The 13,377-nt window shown below is 47.5% G+C and overlaps 1 protein-coding gene across 2 annotated transcripts in view; it reads left to right on the top strand.

Moving 5' to 3' along the window:
- The window catches only part of TNRC6C (trinucleotide repeat containing adaptor 6C), a 198,931-nt gene that overhangs the window by 160,069 nt on the left and 25,485 nt on the right, over positions 1-13,377 (top strand). For both annotated transcript variants that reach the window (XM_063459181.1, XM_063459182.1), the window contains 4 exons: positions 2,303-2,422; positions 2,874-2,957; positions 4,087-4,315; positions 5,031-5,198. In XM_063459181.1, coding sequence (XP_063315251.1) covers positions 2,303-2,422; positions 2,874-2,957; positions 4,087-4,315; positions 5,031-5,198 — 601 coding nt within the window. The remainder of the gene's footprint in view (positions 1-2,302; positions 2,423-2,873; positions 2,958-4,086; positions 4,316-5,030; positions 5,199-13,377) is intronic.

Genomic DNA, 13,377 nt, shown 5'->3' on the forward strand with positions numbered 1-13,377 from the left:
CGAGCTTACAGTTTAGATGAGGTGGGGTACAAATAGACAACAGGGCAGCAAGGGTGACCGCCACTAAACAAGGTGGAAAAGTAGCAGAGCTGGAGGTGAGAGTGGAGTATGACTCTTTAGGAGAGCAAGAGACAGACTTGGGTAAGTATAGATAAGTTACTCTGGGAGTCCATAGGCATTTTTGAACAGATGTGTTTTGAGGGACTTCTTAAACAATTGAAGACTAGGGGAGAGTCTGATGGGGGTAGGCAGGCTGTTCCAAAAGAAGGAAGCCGCCCGCGAGAAGTCCTGCAAGCAGTAAGGGTGCGAGCAGCGGACAGGAGAAAGGTACCGGCAGAGCGGAGAGACTGAGAAGGGGCATATTTATGAATCAGGGAAGTAATGTAAGAGGTGCTAGAGTTGGTTAGAGCTTTATAGGAAAGGATTAGTATTTTGAATTGACACCTATATTATACAGGAAGCAGTGTAAGGATCAACAGAGGGGCGAGGTATGGGAGAAACGACGAGTGAGAAAGATCAGCCTGGCGGCAGCATTCGTTGCCAATTGTAGCGGGGCAGTTTGGCTTTTGGGGAGACCAACTAAGAGAGAATTACAGTAATCCATGCGAGAGCTTACCAGAGCATGAACAAGCTCCTTGGCAGCATCTTGCATGAGAAAGGGGCAGATGCAGGCGATGTTTTTAAGGTGAAATTGACCGGTTTTAGCAACATACTGGATATGTGGAGCAAAGGTGAGGCCAGGATCAAAGATAACACCAAGACAATGAGCTTGCAAGGATGGACTGATAAAAGCACCATCAGGGAGAGCGAAGGAGGATGATCAGCATTATGAGGGGGAAAAATAAGAAGCTCAGTTTTAGAGAGATTGGGTCTCAGAAAGCGGGAGGACATCCAATCAGAAATAGAAGAAAGGCAAGCAGTGACATATTGCAGGACCGCGGGGGAGAGATCCGGGGAGGAGAGAGATATCTGGGTGTCGTCGGCATACAGATAGTAGCGGAATCCAAAGGAGTTAGTGAGTTTGCCAAGAGAGGCAGTATAAAGAGCGAACAGAAGAGGACCAAGAACAGATCCTTGGGGGATTCCAACCAAGACAGGGCGAGAGGAGGAGTTGTCATTGCAAAAGGAGACACTGAACGAACGTGGGGGGGGGGGGGGGGATGGAGGGAGGCGGAGAGACAAGGAGAACCACGAGAGGACAGTGTCACAGAGGCTGATGTATTAAAGAGTTTGTAGGAGTAGGACATGATCACAAGTGTCAAAGGCAGCAGAGAGATCCAGAAGAATGTATGGAGTAGTGGCCTTTGAATTTAGCTGCGATTTTGGTAATTTGTAGCAGTCTCAGTGGAGTGGAGGGGGTGAAAGCCAGATTGAAGATATGAGTATAGACAAGTCTTTCTAGAAGTTTTGAGGAAAAAGGAAGCAGGGATATGGGATGATAGTTGAAAGGGGAAGACTGGTCATGGGGTGACTTTTTTTAGGATCGGTACGACCGTAGCATGCTTAAGGATAACAGGGACAACACCAGATGAAAGAGCAGTTTAGGATGTGTGTTAAGGATGGTACAAGACAAGGGGTGAGATCTGATAAGATGTGGAGGTACTGGTTCAAGCGGGCAGGTGGTGGGACGAGACAAGAAGCAAAGCCACATCCTGTTCTGTAGCTGGGGAGACGGCCTGCAGGGTAGGGAAGGTATGGTCCATGTGTGGTTGCGAGAGGGAGGAGCAAAGGGGGAGAATTCTTTCCTTAACTGTTCAATCTTGTCGGTAAAGTAGCATTCAAGTCTATCTGCTGAAAGGTCAGTTTGAAGGGTGGCTTGAGGTGGGCAAAGGAGAGTTGAATGTATTAAAGACACTCCTGATATTGCGTGAGCAGGAACTAACGAGAGGAAAAGTAGGATTGTTTAGCAAGGGTGAGGGCTGTGCTTTATGAACACAAAATAAATTTATAATGGAGGAAGTCTGGCAAGGTGCGGGCCTTCCTACAGCAGCGTTCAGTGGAGTAAGTCACATATAAGTACTCTGAAACCAAGTATACACTATTCTATCCAGATAGGAAGACAGATTAACAGGATTTTGTAAACATTGTGCTGGGAGAGGATGAGATAAATTGATAAGCTTTCTTAGAGAGATGGCGTTTTAGTTTTGTCTGGGTTTTTGTTTTTATTTTTACTTCATAAAAAGCCATAAAGGTGAAAGGAATGGAATGGAAATTTGAAAAGTTGTTGGTAAACTGTGTACGTGATTTCTTGTATTATTATTTATTTTAATTTTTTATACTAATTTTGGCCATGGTATTGCAGGTTCAAGCACAGCTTTTGCAGTTTGCAGCAAAAAACATTGGTCTCAACCCTGCACTATTAACCTCGCCAATTAATCCTCAGCATATGACCATGTTGAACCAGCTCTATCAGCTGCAGCTGGTGAGTAGTAATGAACAGGTTAGAACCGCTGGCAAGAGATAAACTTAAATCACCTCTCGTAATGTTAATTACAGGCAGAATAAATTAATGTAACCACACTCCAAGATACTAGATCCAATGAGTGCCGCTGGGAGAACTGTGCAAAATGTTCCTTGTAGGATCTCTTGTCCCCACTTCACACTTCCTGAGCACAGGTTTATATAAATAATTTTCTAAATGGTTAGATATTAAACCAAAGGACAGCACCAGGGCACTCTAGCCAACATAACTACTGAAGCAAGCTGTACCTTGTTAGATTGCCCTTTAAAATTATTGTTTTTAAAAAACATAAACAAAAAGTCAGAGTATTTAGTGTACAGATTGAGAATACTGGAACACAAACTGTTGATATTTACCCTTCTGGCAGAGACTTTTTTATGTCTTCAGTCTGCATTATTCTCTTCACCTGCAGGCGTATCAGCGTTTACAACTCCAGCAGCAGATGTTACAGGCTCAACGTAATGTTTCAGGACCCATGAGACAGCAGGAGCAGCAAGTACGTACAATATGCCTAATACTGTTGGGGATACCTACTTTTTAACCAGTTGTGTGTATCAAACCCTATTTTCTCCATATCTTACTATATCTGGGAAATGCAAAGTGAGAAAGTTACAAAGTTCAGTTACAGAGCTTAAATCCCTGAGGTTTGGAGGGATCAGTGCCCCACCCCCCTTAACTAACTTTCTGAGTAAGTCTCGATATGATAACCTATCCAGCTGCAGATCTAAATGGCGTTCACATCAACTTTCCTTGGAGAAGTAGCCTAGGTTACACAAAAAAAATTCCTATTGCTGTTTCTCGAGGAGTTATTGGGGTACTTTTGTATTTACTTGTAAGTGTGAATATGTGGACAGGACAAACGCTTCTAATGCAAGGCTAAACATTTCTACTCATTTGTTAAAGGCGAGTGGATATTGAGTAATGACAAGCAAATTGCAGTGTAAATCACTGCAAAGAGTCTCACTTGCTGTTACCAGATGTTCAGAAGCGTCATGTACTCAAGGATCAGAGCCACTGCGGCCTCCACTCGTTATAGCACAATCGTAATGAAAAGTACGTGTCGTCCAGTGGATCACACTTTAGTAATGTGTGAAGTCACTACAGAGTAAGCTAAGAGGGAGCGGTTTTCAGAGCTAGTCCCAGTACAGTTGTAGGGTATTTTGTAGGATATTAAACTGAACAGATAGTGACAAGGGGGCATTGTTGAGAAAGTTTTGGGCATTTGGAAAGGGGACACAGATGGTTAGAGGAAGGGTCATGTAGAATGGGGATGTGACATGAAGAGACCTGGATGAGGAGACATATAGTCCTGTATCCGCAAAAAGAAAAACCACTGCACACACATGCTCCACACAAATGCACCTGTGTCTGTGCACACACGCTCCACACAAATACACACGTGCGTCTGCACCCATGTCTGAACAACCTTCACATGTATATCCCTGCATTCACACACAACACATATTGACTCTGAATATGACATTTATCTAAATTGAAATGCGTGTTTTGAGATTGCGAGTATATTTGTTTTTACTACTATCCCAAGAGTCTAAAAACCTTCTTTGGTAAATTGAGATCCCTTTCCAATGCAGAATGAATGTTCCAATAATTGATTTACCCTGTAGGTTGCACGTACAATCAATAACATGCAGCAGCAGATACAGCAACATCAACGCCAGCTGGCCCAGGCCCTGCTCATAAAGCAGCAACCTCCTCCACACCCCTCTTTACATCCTCCAGTGGGCAAGTCTGCACTGGACAACTTTCCACCCCACGCTCCAGCTCCCAGCCTGTCTGAACTGCACACCAAAGAGCAGCAGTCTTCATCCAACACGTTTTCCCCCTATCCTCTTGGTAAATTGACTTGATTTTCTTTTTTACAAAATAAACCATACTCAATATTTTGTGTATATATTTTATTTCTATTTAATCCTGACTTTCTAGGAAGATATGTTTTTATTAACTCTGTCAAAGTATGAAGAGGCAAAGTTTTAAATGGACCTTTTAGCTTATGTTCCCTTCCAAATGCTTATAGGGATACTAAAGTCCCCAAAACAACTTTAGCTTAATGAAGCAGTTTTGGTGTATAGATCATGGCCCTGCAGTCTCACTGCTCAATTATCTGCCATTTAGGACGTTTATTTCAGTTTATGCAGCCCCCCAGTTTATACTATGTTTTAATGACACCCAGGAGGCCACTGCATGGTCTAGAAAGCTATTAATAGAGCAAGAGACAAGAAATTCTGAATTAAATAGCATTTGCACTAAAGGAAGTGTAAACATTAGATCTCTCTTTACAAGGTGTTTTGGAAGGCTGTGCACGTTACATGCAGGTAGGTGTGACTTCAGGGAATCAATCTATACACCAATACTGCTTCATTAAGCTAAAGTTATTATGGTGACTATAGTGTCCCTCTAATCCAAAGATCTAGATAAAATAAATGTTGTAACATATCAGCAGAAATGGAATGTTTGGATTTTTATTTTATTTATTTTTTTATGTGTTTGATGACTGTGTATATGGAGTTTGCATAATCCTGATATCTGACATGCTCCTTCACACACACAGCTGCTGGTTTGAACGCCAGCATGAATGTAAACAGCATGGACATGACTGGCAGCTTGACAGTAAAGGATACATCTCAGTCACAGTCTCGCCTCCCACAGTGGACTCACCCTAACTCCATGGATACTTTGACGAATGCTGCTTCTCCTCTGGATCCTGTCCCTAAGTCCAGTAGGTGTTTTTTTTTTTTTTTTTTTGTTTGTTTGTTTAATCTTACATAGTTGCACAACACAGGCTGGAAAGAGGCATGTGTCCATCAGGTTCAGTCTTTCTCACATCTGTTTTTGCTGTTGATCTAAAAGAAGGCAGAAAAAACAGCTTTAAGCACTTAGCAATTTTGCAATACATTAGGAAAATGTTATGTCTTGACACCAGAATGGCAGTCAGGTCTCTTTGGATCAAGAACCTATTACCCCGCAAATTAAAAATTATATCCCTGAATACTATGTTTTTGTATTCATCCGGTTGCAGTTCAAAAATCTGTAAAGACTCTGATTTAGGGGGGGCGTGGCTAGCAGCCGAGCGAGCTGGACGTGTCCGGATAGAGCTCCGTTGCAGCCACGGTGCCAACAGCCTACAATAGCCGAAATTCGACGGAATTTTTTGGAAACTTAGAGTGCCAGAACAGGGGAACTGTGATGGATAAAAAGAACCCGAGAAAGCAGACGAAAAAAACGTCGGAGACGGTTACATCGGTCCCTGACATGTTCGCGGCCACCCGTGCTGCACGACTGAGCATTCAAGATGGCGGACGGGAAGGCCTGGGGACGCCGCGCTCGCCCTCGAGCCCGGGAAGCAGCGCCACGGTAGGGGCCTCTGATACGGACACAGGTCAGATTTTAGCAAAACTATCGGAGGTGCGCACCTACCTGGCCACCGAGATCGTCCGGAATACTGCTGAGGTGAAGGCCGAGATCCAGGCCTTGGGCGCGAGGACGGCGGAGCTAGAAGGCCGGATGGAAACCACTGTCCGGGCCCATAACGACTATGCTGCCTGGATCAATACACTGTCGACTCAATTGCTAACGGCCGAAGCAGTGATCGAGGATCTTGGTAACAGGTCACGGCGGAACAACATTCGCCTCCGTGGCCTCCCGGAACAGGAGGGTGAAGGCTCCCTCATAGAAGTTGTTCTGGACATTTTCAAGCCGCTTCTTCCAGGGGTGCCGGACTACTTGTGGCACGTTGAACGGGCACACCGGGCCAGAAGGGCGGATGACAGGCGGCCGAGGGACGTCATAATTAAGTTCCTGTCTTTCCAGACGAAAGAGGCCTTGATGAAACGGGGCAGGGAAGGCCCCATAGTGTACAAGGGGACTGCCCTGGCCTTGTACCAGGATCTAACCCCGACGACCCTGCGGAAGCGACGAGACTGGCGTCCTGTCACCGAACTCCTGCAGCAGGCCTCAGTCAAATATGCCTGGGGTCATCCTTTCAGGTTGCTGGCCTTCAAAGATGGCAGAACCAGAATCTTGTTTGCAGATGGCGATCCGGCGGGCTTCCTGAGAGAGCTGGGGATCCGACCTCCGGAGGGCTTCGCAGTTCCGGGAGCGGCGGCGGAGGTCCTTCAGGCCCTCCCTCTAGAATGGTATGAGGCGGGCGAGTGAGTGTGATCGGTCTATTCTACGCGACTGCTGGTCGGCTACCTGTGGCTCCGGGCGGTGAGCTTTCCTGGGGGGGTCCCTGTTGTTTGGGTCGGCGGGCTGCGGGGGCTACATTTCCTTCCCCTCCTTTAGCTCTTGGGTCAGGCTCGGGTCTCTGTTATATGCAGTGGGGCCCCCCAAGAATGGCAAGATCGGGGTTTTTTTCGGCCTCGGGTGGGCAACTTATCTTTGGGGCGGGCTAGGGTTTTCATTATTGTTGTTGTTATTATTACCTTCATTAATTTCATTATGATTATATTTATTGTTATTATGGTCACCGCTATTATCGTTGTCATTGTTATGTTTCGGCTCCTGTCTGCTAGTGCGACCCCGGGAAGGGAGGGATCTGTAACATGTCGCTAGTGGGCTCTGCCTACACAAACTCTGCTGGACTGATATGGCGGTGGGCGATTTTGCGTTTTAAATGTATCATTTTTGTTTTTCACTTCTCCCCTATCCATGGTTCAAAAATTACTGTACATGTATTTTGCATTCTAGGCCTGGGGACCTTGGGTCGGATCTGGGGGGCGGGCGGGGGGTTTTCAGATGCAGTTGGGGTGTGTGCTGTACAGTACATTGTGATGGCTCACGGTCGCGTTGTGTTGCGGAGCATTAGCCTTAGGCTTTTATATGCCCTCCCCCCCCCCTTTCTCCCCCCTCCCCCCTCCTCCCCCCTCCCCCCTCTTCCCCCTCCTCCCCCCGGCTCTGGGTACGAATTGTGCTGCCCCTTAACCTGGCCTGGACCCTTTTGCACATTTACAGCTTTTGGGTTAATCATGGGGGGCGGTCTCTCCCACTGGGGCGGCTGGGGATGTTCCCTTGCGGGGATGTAAAGATGTTACTTGTTCCCCCGTCCGACAGGCGTCCCCTGCTGAGTCCCTCCCTTCTCATTCTTCTCCTTCTTATTATTATAGTTTGCGTTATATCAGGTTTCATATCGCTTTCTTTTATCTCGCGCTCCGAGGGGCGGGCGGGCGTTCCCGTTGCCGCTTCTCGGGGCGTGTAGACTGTATAACGTTGAGCGGGGGGCCCCGTCTTGGGGGGGGTGCCCCCCCCTCTCCCACGAGGTTCCCCTCTGCCCTCCGGGGTCTTTAGCTGAACCGGAGGTCTCCCTGGTTTGTGTTTTCCCCCCCTCCGCCCGCTTGTCGGTTCTGGGGGGGGACTGCCCGTTCGGGGGAGGGGGGCGGGTGTGGACGCCGGAATTCAGGCGGCTATGGGCTGACGGGGCGGGATAGCTGACCCCTCATTGCCAGAACTTAAGGACCGGACCATTAGCATTGGCGTAGTAAATGCACGTTGTTTTTCTAGGATACTTTTAGATTGGCACCCTAGGGGTGCTTATCTTTTCGTTGGTCTATGTTTTTGCTACTCTGGAGCCTTTTATGGACTCCGGGAGAGCTTCAACATATTCCCCTATTTTCCCTGGCTATAGGTAAGACCAGGTGTTTGTTCTCATTGTTACTTTCCTTTCTCTTTCTTTCTCATACTTTCTCTATTTTTCCTTCCCCCTCTTCCTCCCACCTCTTTCACAGCCCCCTTCCCTCCCCCCCCCCCCCTCTCTGAGTCTTTCCATGGGAGGGGACGTTGATATATCCTATTGCACCTCGATGTGCTGCTCCGGCCAGTGGGACCCGGGTGGCTATATGTCGGAACTATATTGTTTACTACCCCTTGAGTATTGTACTCAGACAAAGGTAGCCAGGAGGTTGGGCCACCCCTTTAATAACTTCCAATGTCTTTGAAATTGTTAACCTTAAATGTCAAGGGCCTCAACGCTCCAAGCAAACGTCGCCTTATGTTTAGGGATCTCAAACGTAAGAATCCGGATATAGCATTCCTGCAGGAGACACATATACCGACCTCAGCGAAATTCGCGCTTAGGGATTATACTTTTCGGACCGTACACGAAGCGAGGGCTCTAAATAAGCGGAATGGGGTAGCGGTGCTTATACATCACAGATGCCCATTACGGGTGGGTACTGTTACGGCCGACCCGGGTGGGTGCTTTATATTCATTTCGGGCTATCTATACTCTCATACCATCCACCTCCTCAATATCTATGCCCCCAATGACCCCTCTGTGGATTTCTGGGACAATATGACCCGGATGGTGAACGGCTTATCTCCTGGCATGGTGGTGGTGGGGGGAGACCTTAACGCCACGCCATGCCCAGCGGTGGACAGAGGACATTGCAGAGGACTCCCGCGGTCACACAGGAGGGGCAGACAAGATAAGTTGCTTCATTCCTTCTTGCATCATACCGGTCTCATAGACATCTGGAGAGCACACCACCCTGATCGACGAGATTACACTTTCTATTCGGCGCCCCACGACACCTACTCTAGAATAGACTTGTTTTTAGTTAACTCTTGTTCTGCACCCAGGGTGTCGGGCAATGCGATTGGCTCCATTACATGGTCAGACCACGCGGAGGTCACGCTGACCCTGGATAGGTTGTGTGTTGCCTCTCCGTGGTCTTGGAAATTGAACACCTCTTTACTGCATGATCCGGCTGTGGTTGAAACTGTTCGTAGGGAATTGCTGGAATACTTTGCGCGAAACACGGAGGCTGGAATTCGACCAGCCACGGTGTGGGCCGCACATAAAGCGGTAATCAGGGGTATATTAATTCGCGAGGCCTCACTGAAGAAAAAGCGTAAAACACAACTTTTATCATCTTTGCTAGAGGCTCTGGGGAAGGCGGAAGAAAAGCACAACATGGCACCATCATCCGACAACCTGTCGGACGTCCGTAACCTTCGATCCTCGATTCGCGACGCACTTACTGACGACACCGCTAGGGCTATGACATGGTCCAAGAGGACCTTTTACGAGAAATCCAATAAAATGGATACGTTATTGGCTAGGTCTCTCCGCCCGAGACAGGGACATTCGCATATAACAAGGATTAAGGGTGCTTCGGGTAAGTTCTGTACGGATCCTAATGAAATCGCTCGGGTTTTTACGGAGTACTTCACTAGTCTTTACAATCACTCTAATGGGACTGCTTTGGACCAACAACGCGAAGCGGAGGAGGATACCCGGGCCTTCCTGGCACGCTTATCCCTTCCGGTATTGCGGGGTGTTGAATCTGCCGCCCTCGGGGCACGCATATCCGCTGAGGAGATAGCCGCTGCCATTTCCATGTTGAAAGGCAATAAAGCCCCAGGCCCGGACGGATTTGAGGGCAGCTATTACAAGACTTTTCATGAGGAACTTGTTCCCCATTTGGAGTCGTGGTTTAATGATCTAATGGAAGGAGGCATGCCGGACCGGGATATGTCGCTGGCGGACATCGTACTTCTGCCAAAACCGGGGAAGGATGATCTTACCCCGGGTAACTTCCGCCCCATCTCATTGATCAATCATGATTCAAAGATCCTGGCAAAATTTTTAGCTACTAGGCTGAACCCCCTACTCACTAGATTGATACATCCGGACCAGGTGGGTTTCGTACCCGGACGGCAACTCTTCGAGAATACCAGGCGGAACGTTGACCTTATCTGGAGGCAAACAAATAGAAAAATCCCAACGCTGTTATTGTCCCTCGACGCGGAGAAGGCCTTCGATAGGGTTAAGTGGCCCTATCTCTTTGAGGTCCTTCGCCATTTTGGCTTACCGGATACTTTCATTACCATGATCAAGGCAATGTATACGGACGTTAAAGCACGGGTTCGGATTTCAGGGGCGTCACTGACGCCCTTTAACCTAGGGAATGGTACCAGGCAGGGATGCCCCTTGTCCCCCTTGCTGTTTGTCCTCTCCCTGGAGCCCCTTTTGCAGGAGATACGTAGTAACCCAGGTGTCCATGGGGTTTTGATCGGGGGTCAGCGGTACGTAGTGTCGGGTTTTGCCGACGATATATTGCTGACCCTAACAGATCCGATTTGGCTCTATGGGGACACTGGCGGAAATATTGGATACCTACGGCGGGCTCGCCGGGTACAAGGTGAATATGCCTAAATCGAGCGCACTCCCTCTCTGCATGACTGAAACAGATATAAAAACTATCGGGGACACCTACCGGATTAGGATAGCGAGGGACCAGATCAAGTACCTGGGGGTAAGGTTGACAGCGGATCCAGCATGTCTATATACACAAAATGTCTCACCTTTGCTACGGGCCCTTATCACCGATATGGAGAAATGGATAGACAAACCAATTTCTTGGATTGGTAGAATCCCTTCGGTGAAAATGAACGTGCTGCCCAGAATCTTGTTTCTGTTCCAGGCCCTCCCGGTTAAGCTGACTAAATCTGACCTAGGCGGGCTCCAGCAGGCGATAGGTAAATTTATTTGGCAAAATAAGAGGCCAAGAGTCTCCCGAAACATTCTATATAGGGCTAAAACAAGGGGGCCTGGGACTCCCGAATCTATACTTTTACTACTTGGCGGCGCAGCTGTCACAAGTAGTTCTATGGCATTCCCCTCCGGAGGAAAGGCGGTGGGTAGACTTGGAATCGTCTCTCATGGGTCCCGACTTACCTCAATTTCTGATGTGGGTCCCTAAGGAAAACCGACCCTCGACCTGCATCGAATGTCCGGCTATTGTGAATTCCCTGAGAATTTGGGATGCTACCTCGACTAAATACGGTTTATCACCCGGACTTTCACCCCTAGCCCCCTTTTTGAGAAACACGGCCTTCACTCCTGGACTGGAGGCTAAGGACTTCGGGGGCATTGAAAGCACAGGGATACAGCGTCTTTGCCATCTGTACAAAGGTGGCTCCCTAGTAACGTTTGAAGAATTGAAAGACAGGGCCACACTGCGCCCTGCCGACTTTTTTCGCTACCTCCAGATTCGGGACTTTGCCCAAACCCCTTCGATTAAGATCAGTGCCCAGAAATCGCTCACATTCTTCGAAACTATGTCTCAAAGAACGGTCCCCTGGGGGCCTAATCTCCTTATTATACACTCACTTAAGTTCGAGTACGAAAGAATGGGAGGACCTCACTTACATATCTCAATGGGAAGCTGATTTGGGTGAGGAACTGGAAGGCATTGATTGGCAGGAGATTTGGGAAGCTGCGGCCACTTCCTCTATATGTGTCTCCATGCAGGAACAAGCATGCAAAACTATCTTCCGGTGGTACACCACACCGGTAAAGTTATACAAGATGCGTAAATCGCCCACGGACTTATGCTGGAGAGGGTGTGGTTTGCAAGGGACGTACCTACATATGTGGTGGGATTGTCCCAAGGCACAAAAATTTTGGAGCTTAGTGGCCGGGCTTCTGAAAGATATATCTTTGACAAAGCAGTTAAATTAGACCCCTGGGTGTTCCTTCTGGCCAGATCTTTGGACGACTGGTCCAGGGCGGAACAAGCGTTATTGCATAAAGTGAACCTAGCGGCCAGGAGGGCACTCGCCCAAGCTTGGCTACATAGCGAGGCTCCCTCGCTTGAAGCTGTCATACAGAAGATCAAAGATGCTTTCCTCATGGATAAGCTAACGGCGCGGGTCAGATGCACCCTCAAAAAGTTTGACAGGGTTTGGGCCCCGTGGATAGATAGCGGAATAGGCGATTAAGACCGGACGGCTAGGATATCTCCCCCGAGCCCTCGTCTCGAGGGCTGAACACTCAACCCCGCTCCACGCCCACGAGACAACGCCCTGTGAGGGTCCTCCCCTGCCTTAAACTTCAAACCCTTGAGGTGGCCCCGACCTCTGTCCCATGCTTTGGGCTTCTAGATCTATATCACCTCCCATAGCTATATAGCGCTTAACCCACGGAAAATATTCATAGTTATCGACGGCTAGCAGTATATTGCACTCCCCCCTCCCTACATCTTTCCCTCCCCTTACCCTTCCCCCCCCCCCCCCCCCCCTATGGAAGTTCCTCCTTTCTTTTTCATCTATCTCTCTCTTCTCTCTCTACGATCGTCTCCATTTTCACCACATATCATCTTTTACTCTGTTCCCTCTATAGCAAAACTCTCACGACCTATGCATAGGGAACCGATGCAGCACTGTAGATGCGGTTGGTCAGTTAGACCATACTGATGTTGCAGGGTTGGCTAGTCCACCCTCGCGGGGGCTTCGAATGTTTTGCTGGGGATAGACGGTCTATTTGATATGAACACATGCCCTACATCTTACTGATTACGAGTGCTACGCTAGATCGAACGGTGTATGGGGATTGATCGTTTTCTATATTTCTTAAAAATTAAAAACCCAAGGCGCTGCACCATGACTATTTATATCCCGTTGGACTATGGCGAAAAGACAACCGTTAATGGAGACTCCGTCAGGATTGTCCGCTCAGTGATTTATTTACTCTCTTCATGTACCAGTTACTGTATTTGATGCCTTTCTATGCGATGTTATATACCATCAGTCACTGCTGTTTACTGTTGTCTTTTTCGAATTCATGTGGTGCTTTGCCTTGTTATAAATAAAGAATTTAAAAAAAAAAGACTCTGATTTAAAAACAAAAACAAAAAAAAAACACTTTATGCAGAGAATTCAACATCTTCTTGTTCTTACAGTAAACATCCCTTTAATTTGCCTTAGACTAAATCTCATTTCTTCCAGTTTAAGTGTGTGACCTTTGTATAGTACTGTTTAGGAGTAGATTTTCAGATAATGGTTTGTATTGGCCTAAATATATTTGTAGAAAGCTATAATTTTCCTTCTAAATGAAACAAATTTAAATTTGTTAACCCTAATTCATAACTAAAATGTTGTTCGTCTTTTATTTTTAT

This window comes from Pelobates fuscus, chromosome 6 (genome assembly GCF_036172605.1).
Source record: "Pelobates fuscus isolate aPelFus1 chromosome 6, aPelFus1.pri, whole genome shotgun sequence".
In the NCBI taxonomy this organism is placed as follows: domain Eukaryota; kingdom Metazoa; phylum Chordata; class Amphibia; order Anura; family Pelobatidae; genus Pelobates; species Pelobates fuscus.